The 17,884-nt window shown below is 59.6% G+C and overlaps 3 protein-coding genes across 3 annotated transcripts; all 3 read right to left on the bottom strand.

The window, feature by feature from the left end:
- Positions 1 to 695: 695 nt before the first annotated feature.
- On the bottom strand, positions 696 to 1,823 carry LDBPK_071020 (splicing factor ptsr1-like protein; the record flags this gene model as incomplete). The annotated part of the gene is made up of 1 exon (XM_003858490.1): positions 696 to 1,823. The coding sequence occupies one exon, from the start codon at positions 1,821 to 1,823 to the stop codon at positions 696 to 698; it is 1,128 nt and encodes a 375-aa protein (XP_003858538.1).
- Positions 1,824 to 3,032: 1,209 nt separating this feature from the next.
- On the bottom strand, positions 3,033 to 7,454 carry LDBPK_071010 (hypothetical protein, unknown function; the record flags this gene model as incomplete). The annotated part of the gene is made up of 1 exon (XM_003858489.1): positions 3,033 to 7,454. The coding sequence occupies one exon, from the start codon at positions 7,452 to 7,454 to the stop codon at positions 3,033 to 3,035; it is 4,422 nt and encodes a 1,473-aa protein (XP_003858537.1).
- A 9,550-nt stretch (positions 7,455 to 17,004) lies between these two features.
- Positions 17,005 to 17,553, bottom strand: LDBPK_071000 (ubiquitin-conjugating enzyme e2, putative; the record flags this gene model as incomplete). The annotated part of the gene is made up of 1 exon (XM_003858488.1): positions 17,005 to 17,553. One exon carries the CDS (start codon positions 17,551 to 17,553, stop codon positions 17,005 to 17,007), a length of 549 nt encoding a protein of 182 aa, XP_003858536.1.
- Between the last annotated feature and the right edge of the window lie 331 nt (positions 17,554 to 17,884).

Genomic DNA, 17,884 nt, shown 5'->3' with positions numbered 1-17,884 from the left:
GCCATGAGTCTGTGGCAGCAGGGGCATTCCGTTTTCTCCTGAGCCCGCAGGCCTTTGGCAGGAGCGAGCATGTCAAGCAGAAGAGGCCCGCGGAGAGACTTGTGCCTGCGCACAAAGAACTCATGAAGCCTGTCCTTCTAAAGGGGCACACCGATAGACACCCAACGGGTGTGGGGAAGGGGGGAGAGCCCATGCAGCGCGAGTGAGATATGCGTAGCGCGATCAGAGCGTGAAAACAGAAAAAGAAATGATCATAGATATGTAGAAAACTTTAAAGAGACAAAAGAGAGGGGAAAGATGGCAGTGCCGCAGCGCAAGACCGGCAGGACACACGACAAGAGAGACGCGAGAGGAGAGGTGAGGAGAAGAGGGGAGGGGAGGGGCGACACCAACCGCGGTTCGACACCAACCGCGGCTTCAACGTGCACACACACACGAAAGGAAAACAAAAGGAAAAAAAAAACGAAAAGGAAAAACGAATAAAAACAGGCGAAGAGACGGAGATGCGAGGGGTTGGGGCACCGAACGATACGGCCACAATCTGCAGTGGCCCACGCCTCATGTCATTGCTGGCGTTAGGCCTAACCTCACCCAGTCTCCCCTCCACTTAACCTCCATTTTTTTTCCTGCCTGGTCTCGTGTCGCTTGAAAACCTCGCCTTGCTTGCATGTCCAAGGCGAGGTTTGCGGAGGCTATCAACGACGTGTGCGGCGCTCGTCGCCGCGGCGCTCGCGACGGTCACCGCCGCGCTCGGTACGGCCACGACGGCGGTCGCTGCCATGGTAGCCTCCGCGCCGGCTGCGGCGGTCGCGAGAGTCCTCAGAGTCGGGAGAGTAGCTGCGGCGACCGCGGCTATGCGAGCGGCTGCGGGATGAGTAGGAAGAGGTACTGCGCGACGACGGCGTGTAACTGCGACGCGAGCGGTGGTGACGGCGGCGACCCTCGCGGCTGTCGCTGCGGCGGCGATGGTGGTGCGAGTCGCGTTCGTGACGGTCACCTCCGCGGCGAGGAGCATCGCGAACGCGCTGCGGCGAGCGCTCACGCTTGCGGACCAAGGTGCTGATCTGCACCAGCACGCGCACCTCGCCAATCATCATGTTGTTCAGCGCTGCCACCACCCGCCTCGTATCCTCGGCGGTGGGCACATCGGCGTACATGCAGTAGCCACGGCGCTCGAAACGCAGAACCGGGCAGATGGCCTCAATCTTGCTGCGAATGGCCTCGTTGGGGATGTCCTTGCCGGCAGGGCCGAGGTTCACAAAAACCTGACGGCCTTCGTTCACGTAGTTGCCTTCTTCCCCCTGCTTGGTGCCGCGCGCCTCCTGGCGCTTGCGCTTGTTCTCCTTCGCCTCGGCCATGGTCTGCTTGCTCATCTGCACCGCCAGACGGAACTTGCCCTTGTAGTCGTGGTTGTCCAGCTGTGCGATCAGGTGGCGCGCCTCCTCTACTGTCGTCGTATCCGCGAACGCGCAGCGGCCGCGAAGGCGAACATCCTTCACGTTCGCCGGGTCCATCGCCTTCGACTTGAGGTATTCCGTCAGCTCCGTCAAGGTCACGGTACGGCCAGCGGGACCCATGCCAATGAAGATCGACGCCACCTCCTTCTCCGGCTCATGCGGCTGTCCCGCATCGTCGGCCGGGGTCTCCGCAGCAGCAGGTACGGCTGCAGGCTCGGCAACGGTGGCCGATGCCGCGGTGGGTTCCGGCAGCCGCATCGAGTTGGAGCTGCTGCGGCTGCCACTGCGGCTGCCAGAAGCACTGCGCGACGCGCTTCGAGTGGCGACGCCTCTCTGGCTGCCGCTGCGACTGAGCGACTGTGACATGCGCGGAGCGACGTAACGTTGGCAGAGAGAAAACAAAAAGAAAAGGTTAAGACAGGAAGCGCGGGAGCGGCGATGGACGGCAATTATAAAGGATAACCAAGAACGAACAACAACAAGCGGAAGCACGGCACTTGCTTGTGTAGTAAGATACAGGTGGTGTGTGTGTGTGTATGCGGAGAAGAGGTGCAGGTGGCGGCGATGATGCGCGCGTGAGGCACGCCGTGTATATATGTATATATATATATATATATATATATGTGTGTGTGTGTGTCCAGCGGAAGGGAGGGATGAGTGGAGGACGAGCAGTGGCCACAAGAGAAGCCTGAGGGACGGCAGGATACTTGGACGGACGGACGGTGGTCGTGGGTGGGGGGAGGGGGAAGGGGGAGGAGGGCTGCACTCGCCGAATGGCACCACTACAGCTGGACTGATTGCCAACGCCCAGCGAAAAAAAAACGCGCGCGCACACACGAAGACGCGGTCGTCACTGTATGCATGTGCGGCTGAATGCGTGCTCTTGCCGCCGTCGTGAAGCGACGACAACGGGAGAGAGGCGAAACGATGAGGGTGGGGAAGGGAGGGGGGGTCGCACAGCGTGGTCCTGATACATCCCGACACGGAGTAGGTCCCTGCGTGCTCCATCTGCGCAGCCTGAGTTTTCGCACGGATCCGTTCGTCGTTGTCTTTGATTTCTTCTTTTCTGTTGCTGGCGGCTGCTGTCGTCTTTCGGAATGAAGACAGCAAGAGGGAGAGAGAGACGCATGCGCACGCGCAGAGGTACAGTCGGCTGGCGTGCATGGTGATGGTCGCTCTGCCTTTCGAGCATCTCGCTCGCCTTGAAAGCGCGTGCTGTGCACATTGTGGACGCCGAGATTCCGGAGGATCGATGCGGTGCTGCTTCGCGTGTACCACTAGCGATGTCAACAAGGCATGCAAGAGAGAACCCCGAAGGTGACACAGAGGGCAGGAACGAGGGGGAAAGAGGGGGAAGGGAAGGGGGGAAGGGGGGAGGAGGGGAGGAGGGTCACATGGAAGCGGCACGAGTAGCCGCAGCAGTACGACAACGGTGAGAGAACGATGAGAGCAGCGATGTGGGCGCTTGTACTGCTTGACGGTACGCCTCCATCGCCGTCCAGACTCTTCACTGTCGTCTCTCCTCCTCTCCGTGCGCGGCGCACGCGCAGGACAACGAAGGCAAGCGGAGCGTCTCTAGTATCCGTACTGCGCCTTGTGCGAGGCAGACGGCGTCGGCATCACCAGCATAACGTTAGTGCCAGGCGTAGATGACTTCGCGAGCGACGCCGCCGCCGCCGAGGTGGCCTCACCTAAAGCACTCCGATCACCCGCGGCGGTGATGATCATGGGTTGCTGTTGCTGTTGTGGTGATAGCTGGGCTTGCGGGGAGACGGGCATACACACACCGGGGTGATTGCTCGGTTGAAGAGATGCAGCCTCAGTGCGGCCGTCTGCCCCCGCGGAGCCGTCGCTGGCAAGAGCGTCTCTGTCCACAAAGTGCACATCACGGCACGGCTGGCCACGGTTCACGTAGGCCTCTGCTGAGGAGGCCGACACCATGCGGTAGAGGCATCCGTCAATCGTGACCATGGTTGTCTGTGCCGGCAGCAGAGACTGCTGATACCGTAGCTGCTGCTGTTGCTGGTGTTGGTGGTGATGGCTATGATGGTGCTGCGCGTGCTGCAGCTGTTGCTGCTGCTGCGCTTGTTGCAGCTGCACTTGCCGAAGCTCGTTTTCGAGCCGCTGGCGATGCTGCTCGAGCTGCAGCGTGATCAGATCCTGCTTCCGCCGCCACTCCGCCTCCTCACCCGCACAGCTTGCAGTGGATTGATCCTTTGCTGGTGCGCCTTGATGATGAAAGTGCTGCTGTTGCGGAGGCGGCGGCAAGGGATGCCGCTGCGGCGGCGGGCGCGGTCGCTGTTGCTGTGGATGTTGCTGCTGTAGAGCTCCGAGGCAGTACTGCTGCACCCCGGCCTCAGTGTACGAGAATGGAGACGGCACTGCGATGACAGCTGCCGTGATGGTGCCGTCGCCGCCCGTGACAGGGATCGTCACGACGACAGAGTCGTCGGCAGCGGCGTGGAGACGGCCGCCGAGGGGGGAGTGCAGTGTCGAGGGCGGAGGAGAAAGCCCTTGCATGTAGAGCTGCTGGTGCTGCTGCGACGGCTGCAGCTGTGGCGGCTGTCGCTGTGGCAGCGGTGGCGCCCCAGCTGGGCCCTGCTTGGACGGTGAAGAGACGGTGTCTGGCCAGGCGGGCTTCGCAGCCTGTGCAAAAAGGTCCGCGCGCGATGCGAGGCGACTGTTGCCGGCCGGCTCCTGCCGAAACAGCGCTTGCGTCGAGATGCACTTGGCGGCGCCGCTGCCGTTTGCTGAGCCGAGTGCTGCCAGTGGGCTGTATGATGCGGAGGACGCAGGGGCCGAAAGCGCAGGCTGTGATGCCGACTGCGTAAAGTGGGCAGCATAGCCACTGTTGCTGGCGACTGTGGCATCCGCGCCGAGGCCACTGTCGTGCGGCTTGAGCCCCGTGGGGAGGTGTGCGAAGGTGCTGGAGTTGCCCAGAGCGTTGTTGCTCGGCCCTATCAGTTCCGCTGCTACCGCACCTCCTTGAGAGCCGGTCGCTGCGGTGCCGCTGCCGTTCGCAGGCACGGCAATCTGCGCATTGCTGCCGTCTGCCTTGACGCTGCTCGGTGGCAGCGTGAGAGTGTTCGTCGCGCTCAGCCCAATATTTCGGTCAGAATCGACGAGCTTCGGTTGCACTCTCGAGAGAGGCGACATGGCGGCGCCGTTGCTAGACGATGTTGAAACCGGAGCTGCGTTGAGGTTCGGGTGGTCGGCGCCACCCGCGGACGAGGTGATGCTGATGTCCTCGCGTGTTGGGAACGTTGGCAGCTGGAGGGGCCGGCCACAACCATTCGCGCTGCTGCTGCTGCTGCTGCTGGGGTGGCTGCCAAGCCGCTGCGCAAGCTCACCGGCGGAGGCGCCGTGGGAGTTTCGGACGAGAAGCGGCGCTACAGAGGCCGTGGGCGGTTGACTGCCACGACCCGCAGGCGCTGCCGCACCGCCGCTACCGCTGACTGTTGCCGACGATGCACCAGTCGCAGCAGCTGAACGGGCGGCCGGAAGAGGCGGTGCTTCGGCACTCGCGCTGCCAGCAGTGGCCACTGCGGGGGCCACCGAGGCACGGGTCTCGGCGTGGTTCACCGCAGCGTCGTCGCGGCTCTGTCCTGCGTTGAGGCTCGTCGGCACATCCTTCTCTGATGCCGCAGAGCTGGCAGTCGTGTTGAACGCCTGGGTGCCGGAACGCTCTGAGCTGCTGAAGGGGGTCGCCGCGGTGCCCTTCTCATCCTTGGGACGAACCGCTTCACCCGCCAGCCGCCCCGCGCTCTCTGGCTGAGAGCCGGGGTAACGCATAGAGTGCAGTGGGTTGTTGCGGCAGAAGAGAGCAGAGTAGTTGCTGGCGGTGACGTAGTTGCCAGTGAGCGCCGAGCTGGTGGCGGTCGACGGCGGTGGCGGAGGCGGTGGCGGTGGTGGCGGCAGTGAGTGCTGAGGCAGCTGCACCTGTGGTGCTTGTACGCCGTCAGGGGTGAGCAAGATCAGCCGGCCATGCGGAGTGGCGGCGTAGATCTTGCCAGACATCATGGCCGCTGAAGGAGACGACGCAGACACTCCAAGCTGCTGTTGCTGCGACTGTTGAGACTGTGTCTGCGGTAGCGGATGCTGAAGATGGGATTGCTGCTGCGCTTGCGTGAGCGGCTGTGGCTGGAGGTGTGGTGGCAAGTTGGGGAGCCTTGGGCCACCCTGAAACGACATCATCGACGAGGCCTGTACACGCTGCTGCTGCGGCAGCGGCGGTGGTGGGGGTGGTGTCAGCGGCGGCGGCGCTGGCGGTTGCTCTTGCTGCTGCTGCTGTGTGCCTTTATGCTGAAGACACTCCTGTTGGCTATTCGTGGGATATGGCTCTTGTAAACCCTCGAGCTGCAGTGCCGGAATTTCGTGTTGATGCGGATGCCGGCCGTGCCTGAGCTGCGTCACAGACGAACCTGAGAGAAGCTGACGGGGATACTGCTGATAGTGGTGGCCTGAACTGGCTGGCTCTTCCTTGGACGACGACGAGCGCTCAGAGGAGAAACGGCCGCTCTGCAGCGTTGTCGACGTCGAGGACGATGAGGCCGTCGTTGACGTTGCCGAGGACCTCGCGGTCGCCGTCGCCGTCGCCGCACCGCTGCCGATGTCTCGGCTTGGGTCCATGTGAAAGGGGGTACGACTTGCGGCCTCGGTGGAGATTTGCACGGCAGCGATTTCGCCAGAGCCGCTTCTGCCACCCATCGAACGGGCACCGGGGGTTGGAAGTGGGATGCGTAGACCGCCGGCGTGGATGCTCGCCTCTGCGCGGGGGCTCGCGCCGCAGGCCGTGCCGCCAACGCCGTTTGCCGAGGGCTGGCGCTGTTGCTCAAAGAGCGTCGCACGTGACGCCGCAGCATTGAGCGGGTGCACCGTAGCCGGAGCTCTTTGCTGCGGCGGCTCGTGGTGCTGCGGCAGCGGCTGCTCGGAAGACTGCTGGGATGTCAGTTGCGCGGCCTTCTGGGCGGGTGCCTGGGGAGACTGTGGGAGCGATGAAGGTGGCTTCGAGCGAAAACCCTTCGCGTCGCCACCGCTTGCACTGGTGACAGGCACACTTACCTTGGACACGGATGACTGGCCAATGCTGATGGCAGCGAGCTGCTCCACGACCGACACGGGCGAAGAAGAGCAACGGATCGTTTTTATCTCCCCTTGCCGAGCTGCAGCAGCCGACCGAGGAGCAGGGGGTGTAGCAGCGCTAGTGATGTGAATTATGCGATCATCGTCGCCGCTCCGACGCGCACCGGCAGCCTCGCTGGCGGCGCCGCCCCGCAGCTGCACTGTTAAGAAACGATGCTGTTGCGGCTGCGGCTGCGGCTGCGGCTGAAGTGTCTGCCGTAAAGCGGCCGCTAAGTTGTCTTGCGCTGTCTCACTGACGAGCTCATCCTCCTCGATGCTGACGAGCTGGCGCTTGATGCTCTCCTTGATGATATCAAAAGCTTCATCGTCTCCGTCATCGCTGTCGCGAAAGGTGGTGGGCATCGTTGAATGCGGCGGCTCCACCGCCAACGACGCGGCTGTGTACTTGAAGGTGCCAACGCTAGTGCCGCCCCCAATGTCGCCGTTGGGGCGCTCTGAGTGACTGCTGAGGTCTGCCGGCACGGCCGACGACTTCTGCGACGGTATGCGCTTACCCTCGCTGCTGAGCGCCACCAGTCCAGCTGGCGTGGTCGCAGCACTGGGGGCGCGTGTGCCCTTGTATGCGGCGTTGCTGGTGCCACGCATGTTGTTCGCCACCGTCACCGACGACCACAAGGTGGAAGAAGTCAACGGCGACGTTGTGGAAGCGGCAGCGGCGGCGGCGCCTCGATCATCACGGGAGTCGCCCCAGAACGACGCGACCGGCATGGTCGCTGCCGTCGTGGAGCGCAGTGAGGCGTCTCTGACACCGCCGAGCGGCACCACGGGGGTGGAGGCGCTCGAGTCAGAGCCCCACACGCGCCACTCGAACGCGGTGGTCGACTCGTCCACCGCATCGGACGAAATGGTGTACATGGCGCGGCCCTCTCGGGTGCGTTAGGAAAGAAAGGAAGAGCCAGAGATCAGCAGGAGGCGGAGGGGGAGAGCAAAGACCCGCGCAGATGCAGACACGCGCGCGCCTTGTAGCAAAACCGTTCGCAAGTGCGCAAGAGAGAAGTCGAGACGGAGACCGAGAGAGAGGCGACGAGGAACGGCGTTCGGGCAGGTGAAGGAAGGGAAAGGGGGAGGGGGGCCGCAAGCGCCGAGAGAAGCACGTTAAGATGGCCCAGACACACAATACACACAATAGGCACGAGCAGAAAGAATGAAGAGCGAGGAAGGCGAGCGCACTTTAAGCGGCTTTTTAAAGGCTCGTTGTGGAGCAACAGAGGGGGAGGGCGGGTTATACCTCACTGCTGACTTGCGCACTGGGTGACGACGCTGCCGCCGCTGCGGACTTTCACAGAAGCGAGAGCGAGAGAGGGGCAGGGAGAGAAACAGATAGACAAGGACAGAAAAGTGATGGTGCTACAAAGACAACCCCGCAGAGATGATGAGGCGGGGGATGTCGAGTGGGAGGGGGGCGTGTATGTGCCCGAGGGCGTGTGCGTCGGGTGTGTGTGTGTGTGTGTGTGTAGATGTCCGTGTGCGTGGGCGTGGGCGTGGTTCGGAGGATCGTTGGCAACTCAACACTGAAAAGGCGAGGAAAAACAGAGAGACACACACACACAGGCAGAGCAGCCGGCGAACGAGAGCAGGCGACAACCAATAGCGAGAACAAGACGGGAGGGCGGAAGAGACAACCACTCACAGGCACACGCACAAGTGCAGAGAAAAGAGAAAGAATAACAGATCCTGCAGATGAGATGGCCCGAACAACGAGAGCACACACACCACACGCGCACGCCGTTGTGTCTTCTGGCAGACCCAAGCCAGTAAAGAAGGAAGAGCAACAACCGAAGGGACAAGAAGAGAGGAGGAGGAAGCCCAAGTTACGGACAGACACAGACACACGCAGACAGACGCAGACAGAAGAGATCGCGCGGTGGAGGGGGGAGGGCAGGGCAGGGCGTCAACGGGCACGACACAGAAACAAGAGAAGACCGAGAAGACAGGCAGACTGAGACAGACAGAAGGGAAAACAAAAAGCAAGTGGTTCGTACGCAGGCGCTGTTACGGTGACACACACAGGCACAGACAACACGCAGCGATACTTGCGCAAGAGACGTGAAAGAGAGAGGGAGAGAGGGAGAACAAGATGGCACGGACAATGGAAATCGGCCCAGGTAAGCGAAGCAGACGAAGAAGTCCTGAGGAGATGGTAGTGGAGAGAGGCAGAGGGGGAAGAGAGCGCAGAGACGGCGCGTATTGGTACGTGTGTGTGTGGTGGGGAAGGGGGAAGGGGGAAGGGGTATGCGTAGAGAGGGAGGAGGCAAGAAGGAACGGTAGACGGGGCCACTGTAACAGATGCAGACATACAACACAACGGGCAGCGGCACACAACAAAAAACGCACAAGAAGGCGAAGAAACAAGGGAGAGCGAGGGAGGTGGGGGCGGAGGCGGTAAAGGATGGCTGGGAAAGGGCAACGGAGGAGGCGAGAATGTGATATAATAAAGCGCTGCGCTTGACTGGATGCGTTTCAGTACAGCGGAGCTCACGTTTTGCGGAGGGAAAGGAAAGATTCCACACGAACACGCGCGCGCTCACAAAACAGACAGAGAGAGTCTGTGTAAAGATATCAAACAACAACACGAGAAAACACTCAAGGAAGCAAGCGAAGAAAAACAGAAAAAGGAGGAGGGAGGAGGAGGAGGAGGGGAAGGAGGGGATGGAGACGAAGCCCTTGCAAACAGAAAAGCTGACAGACAGACACAAGTGGAAGCACGGGGGCTGGCAGAGGGTGCGTCCGCCCCTGTATAGCAAATGCGTCGATGCGTCCCTTTCACGAAATTGCACACGTGGACCCACGAGTCGACTTCACAACAACAAATCCAAAAAAAAACGAGAAGAGAAAACGTGCGCGTGGGCGACTGCACTGCAACTGAGAGACGTTACGCAACCAGAGGACAGCGAAACAGACAAGAGCTCTTTAAACCCACGGAAAGATGTCACGAAGTGCGCGGGAGAGAGAGAAAGAGCGAAGGTGACCCTCCCCCGTAGGCGGAGATGCTCCAGCCTTGCTCGGAAGCAATGGAGGCTCAATGAAGTGGGAAGAGTGGGGACGGAGAAGCGACGCACGACACAGTGAAGCCTGCCCAAGTAACAGAGATAGAAAGCGACAGGTGCGCGCGCACGCGCAGAGAGGAAAAAAAAAAGAGGAAGGAAGGCAGGGAGGGAGGAACCGCAGTGGGAGAGAGAAGAGCCGCGCAGAGAGTGGCTGGCAGACGGTCAGGAGATCGTTGCACCCGAGCCAAGCCGTAAGACAGCGAGCAGCGCCAAAGAAACGCGTACTCACGCGCACACGAGGAGAGCGCCAGGGCCAGAAAGACCGCCCAGCGGCACAGGCGTCTATACTGGACGAATGAAAAGCGAGCGAGAGAGAGGCACGACACGGAAAGGAAGGCTGCACGGAAACCAGAATCGACGAAACGGAATAGGGGAGGAGAGGGGAGGGGCGGGGAAAAGCAAAACAAGCCCACTGCGGATCTACGCGTGCGAGAAGAGGTAGACAGAGAAAGGAAAGGGGAGGGGGTGGCGAGAAAGGGGGAAAAAGGTGGTGGAGATGATCTGCACCGCTCAGGCAGAGTCCTCAAGCACACACGCTTGCTGACCTTGCTGCTGCTGTTCCTCGTCACCGCACGAGCGGAGAGCGGAGAGCGGAGAAGGAGCGAGAGTGAAATAAAGAGAGGGGCGTCACTGTCCTTGCATGGACTTCTATCGATGAATGCCAACGACTCTGAGGGGGGAGGTGGAAACAAGAAGAAGGGCGCGGGGAAGCGATGGAGAGAAAAAGGCAGAGGCAGGGGTTGAGGGGAGGAGTCCGTGGGAAACAAGAAATCGAGGAAGAAACTAACGGAGGGAGGGGGGAAGGGGCAAGACGCAGGCCCACAGCCACCACCACAAACACAACCACAGCAGCAACGCCCACACAACTACCCGATCGCAAGCCCAACCAGAGACAGAGAGAGGCCCACAAAGACAACGCGCACGCCGAGGAGAAAAGGGAAAACACAAACGGTTGCCTCTCTCGTGGGTGTGTGTATAGAGTGCAACGGCAGCTCGCGCACACAACCACACAAGGAGGGCGGAGACGCACCGCTGCGGCAGATGACCCGGCCGACGGAAGAATGGCAACCACAGAAAACACGAACAAGGGGAAAAAGACAGGGAGGAGGGGGAGGAGGAGGGCACAGGACTGAGATCAAGGGGAGAGGAGAGGGTGATCTCTCCGCTGAAAGCTGCGCGCACGTGTAGCAGCAGATCCCTTGTAAAGACGGAATTTCTGTGCACGAGCCGGCCGCGAAACAACAAGGCGAAGAAGGATGCACGACGTGATTGTCGTAACGGAAGGGGTGTCCGGAGGGAGGGGAGGGAGGGCTGTGAAGATAAAGACTAAAGGAGCGGCGGAGTAGACGAGGAGTAAAGCAGCGCAGGTGCAGCACTCGTACAGCACACGAGATCTAGGGGAGAGAGAAAGAGCGCGATAGGCGACGAAGGCCGGCGACTCGCACGAAGAATCGCGGAAGGGGAGGAAAGGGCGGCGCAACGGCAACCGTGAGACTAGGAAGGGAAAGCGAAAAAAAAAATGGAAATCTAACTTGTATAAGAAGCCTGTGAAGTATCTGTAGGACGCGCGAGCCCCGAGCGCCTCTTTTGTGATTCTTTCAGCTGCGCCTTTCCTGTTCTCCCGTTCGCTCGGGATGAGCTGGCCGCGCGTATGGTTGCGTATGCGTTCGCGAGCGTATCGGCGCCGGAGAACGTGTGTACACGTATGTATAGGTAAGCTGTGGTTGACGAGAGGCAGGGAGTGGAGAGAAAGCGGGAGGGGGCGCGCAAGATCAAAATCTTAAAACAAATTTAGCGGCAAGTTTGTGTGTGTATGTGTGTGCGCGTGTGTTTTTGCGCGCACGCACGAGCGCGGCAGTGCGAGGAGGCACAGCAGCAGCAAGAGTAGGAGGGAGATGGAGAGAGAGAGAGATGAGGGAGGCGCACCCCCGGCCTTTGCGCGTGTTCTTCTCGGGAAGACGACGACGCCTCACAGCAACAGGAAAAAGCAAAAACAAAGGACGACGACAAGAAGAGTGGAAGAGAGAAGAGGGAGGGCGAGAAGGGAGGAATAGAGCCCACGCGCACGCACACAGGGAGAGAGAGAAGAAAGGAGGTTTGATGACAAAAACAAACAACGAAAGGGCGAGTAGCGATTGCGACGGTGACGGCAATGTCTAGCGAGATTACCGATTCGAAAACAGTGACGAAGAGTGAGAGAGAGGAAGAAGAAAATTCAGAAGACGAGCAAGACACAGGAAAAACGGGCGGAGGGAGGAAGAGAGGGAGACACACACACACACACAAGAACAACAAAAAGGTGAGGGAGTTGAGCACAAATTTCACAAGAGGAAAAGGAAGGAAGGACGGGAGAGAGAGAGAGGGGGGAGAGAGTGAGAGAGGGGGGAGAGAGTGAGAGAGCTCTCTTGAACGCAGAGAGAAGAGAAACCAAGAGAAGAGGAGGAGGGGACACGAAAAGCGCACGAGTCGCCGCTGCAGTACTCAACATACATGCACACACAGCACACAAGAAGGGAGCGCTACAAGGAGAGAGTACCCCTTTTGAGACAAGACCACACCAAAATGTTCAAGAAGGCGAAGCGTCAAGCGAAGACCGACGCACACCGGCGCGGAGAGAGAAAGAAGGTATGTGAGAGCGAGTAAGTGAGTGAGTGAGTGGAAAGTAGCGGCGGCGGCACGTGCGCAGCCCTTCTCCGCTCTTCGTCGTTCCACTGTGTGTTTCTTTCGCCTTGGTGTCGTTGCGTTACGAGGTGTGCGTCTCTCCCGTTGTTTGAAGACAGTCTGGGCGAAGGGAAGAAGAGGGATCGATGGAGGAGCGGGGGTGGGGGTGACGGAGGCTGATTGCAAGCAAGAACCAAAGCAGCTACACAACAGTGTACAGCCACCAGCCAGACGCACGGAAACAGGCACGCGGGTGAGCCCCAGGTGTGTAATGCAATACGGAGAGAGACACGCAGAGAGAGAGAGAGAGCGGGCACGCTAAATGTATGGAATCGCGGAGAGATGCAACGAGATGAAGGGGAAGAGGGAAGCGCGAGCACAGGTACGCCAAGTGTAGTGTCGAAGGCAAGGGAGCCGAACCAGGGAAAAAAAAACGAAGGGAGAGTGAATGTGGGGGCTTCTCACAGCCGTCTCGTCCTCCCCCGACACGCGTCCACGTGTGCCTGGGTACGCACGCGTGTACGTGCGTCTCGCGGGAGGGATGGGCGGAGCAATAGGGGGAGGGGGGCGAAGGAGGAAGGAACCCGGGGCTCTTCCGCACTCGCTGTAGCCCTTGCGTCGTTGCTGCGCCCTCCTGGAGAAGTCGCGAGGCGGCGCGGGGCAGTCGAAAAGGAAGACGATTCACGAGAAGAAGGACAACAAAACGGAGACAGGGATGGCGTAGGATGTCAGTTGGGTGGAGAGAGAGAGAGACAGACGGAGGGGAAGGGGTGGGGGCCAAGGCAGTTAGACGAGAAGACGACGAGACACGTGAAACGTAAGAGAAGACGCAAGGAAAGGCAAAAGAGGAGCGAACAGAAGGCTGGGCGAGAGGGAGAGAGAGGGAGTGGAGGAGAGGGGGAGGGAGAGGGAGGACAGAGAGAGAGACACGCGCATCCAGGAACTAACAGAGGTGGAAACGACAAATAAAACAGTGAAGCGCCTTTTCGCAATGAGGCCGCGGCTAGTGTGTGGCGGGGGGAGGAGGAGGAAGAGAACCAATGTAAGGAAAGAAGAGAGGTGCCGTGTGGGAAGGAGGGGAGTACGGGGGGGGGGGGGTTAGGGAGTCACACGCAGAGAGATAAAGACAGGCAGAGACACGCACGAAGAGAGGGAGGATTGGGCAATAAAAGAGAGAATAACACACTACAAACGAAGAAGAGAAACGACGCAGCCAGCGGGGGGGGGACAACAGAGAAAGTGAAGAGAGAAGGGGGAATGCGGGGGAGTGAGGGGAGGGGAGAGAAAGAGAGTGCGTGCGTGCGCGAAAGGAAGAGACCGAGAGAGGAGCGAGCCAACGTGAAACACACAGTGATGCAACGGAAAAAAAAAGAAAATTTCACACTAAAGAGAACTGCTCAGCGCCAACGAAGCGGCAGACCAAATACAAAAAAAAAGAGAGTTATGCGAACGAAATGGTAGAAGTCCCCCTCCCCCAATCCACCCGAAGACAGCAGGCGCGCGTGCGGTGAGAGGGAAGAGGGATACAGCGTGAAGGCGCCGGGCTGCTGGGCGAGGGTGTCGGCGGGTTCGAGAGGGAGCAGGGAGTGGAGAGAGAGGAGGAGGAAGAGAGAAGGGCGCTTAGCAGAGATGCAAGCGTCGTGAAAACCGAGAGAAAGAGAGCGAGACACATACACGAGTGAAATGACGAGGGGAAGGAAACAAGACCAAGACGGGGGAGAGGCGGGCGAAGAGAAGGGGGGAAAGAGCTAAAAACAGGTAAGTGGCAGGTGCACGCACAGCGACGCTTGCAGGGAGGCTCAGAGAGAGAGAGAGAGATGGCGGGGGAAGGAGACACAAAAAAGGGGTGATGAGTCGCACTTGACCAAAACGCGCAAGCACAGGCATACATAGGAAAACAGACGAGGGGGAGGGGGTGGGGCGGAGGCAGAGTGGAGGTGGCGAAGCGTGTGTATTCGAAGCCGAGCAAGAGACGTACAGAGGCAGACACGGAGAGCGGCAGACAACGACACAAGTAGGCGAAATAAGGGAGGGGAGGCAACAAGAGCAAACAGCCAACGAAAACTAAAGAGATGCGGTACACAAAACAGAAGAAGAGAGTAGAAACAAGGCACAGCGACAGAGACAGACAGAGAGATGGGAGACGAGTTTGTCTATGAGCATGTACTCGGCTCCGTGCTTGCTTGGCTGTGAAAAGTGAGACCGGGGGAAGGAAGGAAAGGAGGAATGAGGGATAGATGTGTACACAAAGACGCGTACACTGACGGGCACACGCGCACTCACACAAGAAAAAAAAACGAGAGAGAGAGAGACGATACCCCCTGCTCTAACGTTTCCCTCTCTCGCCTCCTTCCTTGAGGTGTTGCTGTTCTTGGCGCCAAACAGCAAACACGCGCACGGTTAAGGAGGGTGAGGCGAAGAGACAAGCAGAAGACTCGAGGGACGAGGGAGAGGAGTAAGAAAGAAGGAGGGCGCGAGAGACTTGCGCCACACACAGAGAGAAAGAGAGAGGTCAATACGAGTGATGTCTTGCGAACGCTCGTCAGCTCGATGGTACTCTACAGAAATGCGCCGGCTACGTGTATAGTGGAGTGGGTGCAGGACGTGTGTGAAAGTGCAGCCCCTGCCTTTTTTCCTCCTTCGTGCACCTCCGTGAATCTTCTGTTGGGTTTCGCTTCCGCTCCTCGTCCGTATTTTTGTTCGTCCTCCCTCCACTTAATGTGCTCGTGGTGCAGCGACGTCTTTTCCTTCGTCGCCTCCCCCTGTGTATGTGGGCTTGTACGTGAGCGGAGAAGGGTGATAAGAGAGGAAGGGCGTAAAGAGGGGCGCGGCGGCGGAAGAGATGGCGTATGAGTATGAGGGCCACTCGTGGCGATAGTAAATAGAAGTACGAGTAGGAGGGAGGTGGGAGGTAGGAGGTGGCGTGGTACCAGTGTGTATGTATGTGTGTGTGTGTTTGGGTGAAAGAGAGTCGGTGGGTGATGTGGAGCAACTGTAACGTTCCTCTCCCGCTTGTGTCCCTCTCGCGTGCGCGTGCGCAGACGAGGTCCAACACGTGCGGCAAAAAGAGTAGCGAAACGAGAGCAAGCCAAATCGAGCGCGTCGGCTCGAAAATGTCGACCGCTTCTCTCAGAGAGGGGGTGCCGGTGCGCGTATCGGTGTGACGGCGTGGGGCGTAGAAGAAAGCAGATAGAGGCAGACAGAGTGCCAGAGGGACGGCAGGTCCGCGTAGCTATGGAGGTGAGTCGGGAATGGGGGCAGGGGGCGTTGATGTGTGATGGCGAGTTGGTGGTGGGAAGGAAGGGAGCAGGCTCAGGGATGGGGTCCAATGGGTGGAGAGAGAGCGAACAATGGCAGCGTCGATGAATCTCCGAGAAGCCCGGCACCCCCGCAGAACGAAGCTGGATAAGGGGATCGCTCGGCGGCTGTACAGGTGTGATGGCCGCCAAAAAAAAAAAAAAACAGCGTTGAGGGACGCTTGGCAAAGAGAAGGGGGCAGCGTCCAGACAGAGACCGACAGGCCGACAGACAGGAGATATAGGCGGAGGTGCGGTGTGTGTGGGGGGGAGACCAAAGGAGGCTAATAGGCGAAGAAAAAGGGTGACAACAGAACGTCCTCTGGAACGTGACTGCCCCCGATACGAGAAGCAGCAACAAGGGGGTGGGGGGCGGAGAGTGCGCGTACGAGTCAGCAGGGTGGTCAGCGTGGATGTGAGCAGCAGCAGCAGCAACGCGCAGATCGCCAAGTTTGTTACCGAAGCGCACAGCCAACCCATGAGAGACACAAGGCGGAGAAGGAGCGGCAGCGGAAAAGCAACGAGAGAAGGGGGGACGAAGAGAAGAAAGGGTGCAAGGTAAAGGAGATGAGGTGCGGTGCACGTCGTCGGCGCCATCACCCGCACCACGGGCAGCGCCGAAAGTGCTGTGAAGAGAAAGGGAAAGCACAGAGCTGAATGCGGCTGCAACGACGAGCACGAGCACGGCTTGCTGACGAAAGTAACCGTCGAAGAACCTGGAGAGGTGCCGGCAAGCTACGTTCTCCATGCAAGGCCTCCCCTCCCTGCGGGAGCGCCCCCATGTGCTTGACGGCTCTCTGGCTTCTTTGTGATAGCTTCCACGGGCGGTGCAACCTTTTATGTGTGCGTGTTGGCTGCGGCTGTGCATGAGCTTCCGTGCAGTGGCAGAGCAAAACAAGAAAAAAAAACGATGCGACAGCGAAGGCGGCGCCGCGCACGTGAGTGTGTGTGTGTGTGTGTGAAGGTACGTGGGCCAACGGCAAGGGGGCCGCACAAGGACGCGCACCTCACTACAGCAGCAGAGGGACAAGACCCGTCTTGGACGCCTCCGACACCCCACAAACCACACAGCACACCACCATTACACCGCCCCCCCTCCACACCAGAGACACCTCCTATAGCCGCGAAAAAGGAAGGGGCATATGTCGAAATGAAAAGGGCGTGAAATCCTAAAAGCACACATGCGTCGCATCAGACACCATAACCGTGAGAGCCCGCCCTGTGAGAGGGGGCGAGAGGTGACGGGGAGATAAAGCAGCCACAGCAACAACAGCAGCAAAAAAAAAGCTTAGGCGAGCACAACAGGAGCGCCGGTTGTTCAGTCTCTCTGCTCAACTCCTCGCGCTATGCTTCACTGAACCGCAGTCGCCTCCCGCCATCGTTTTGGTTCTTCTCAAGCGGTCACTCCTCGTTATCCGCGAATGGCGGCGCTCCCGCGTCGGTGATGGCGTAGTACCGCACCAGGCTCGCGTAACCCTCCATGTCGCCAGCGCGCAGAAGGTTTCCGGCATCGCAGTTGAACGGACTATCCGACTCTGGCTCCGCCAGTAGATTTAGAATCGCGCGGCACACGGAGCTTAGCGTCCACACCGGCGACCACCGCTTCTTGAGAATATCAAGGCAGACGTTGCCCGTGTTGAACTCGACGTTGGGGTGGAACACCTTTGTAATAAAGGCAGCCTTCGGGGGGACGAGGGGATACTCGTGCGGGATGCTCAACACCAGTCGATAGCTGCCGCCCGCGAACGGTGTATCGGGTGGGCCCTTGAGAATGGCCAGCCATGTGTAAAGCCCGGGCTGCTGCTGAGAGGGCTGCGACGCAGCGCCCTGGCTACTGCGGCTGGAGTTGCTGCCCTTGGTGGGGTCATACAGCTCCAGGTGGATGTCCGGGTCGGGGTGCTCCGTCGCCTCCTTCAGCTCCTTGCCGAGCCGCACAAGTGGATTGGGCATATCAGCGTGTGTGTGTGTGTGTGTGCTTGTACTGCACAGGAGGGAGTCCGTCACTTGAATTGTATTTTTCTTTCGATGTGGATGATGCCACATCACCGGGTGGAGGAGAAGCGCACGCGGGCACCGGCGCATGCACGAGCGACGGAAAGAAGCCAGAGAGACCAAGACGATAAGAGGATCTCGATTCGCACATTATGATGGCGCGAGCTGGAAAAGGCGGAGAAGAGAAGCGGCAGTCCGCGGACACCCTGTCTCGCGCCTCCCATCCTTCCCTCTTTCAAGCGACTGTTTACATTTTTTATGGAGAGGGGTGGGGGGCCTTCCCGACGCT

The sequence above is a fragment of the Leishmania donovani genome, chromosome 7, assembly GCF_000227135.1.
Source record: "Leishmania donovani BPK282A1 complete genome, chromosome 7".
Taxonomy (NCBI): Eukaryota; Euglenozoa; class Kinetoplastea; order Trypanosomatida; family Trypanosomatidae; genus Leishmania; species Leishmania donovani.
Note: the sequence above shows the minus strand (reverse complement) of the source record. Positions and strands in the feature narration are given on the sequence as shown.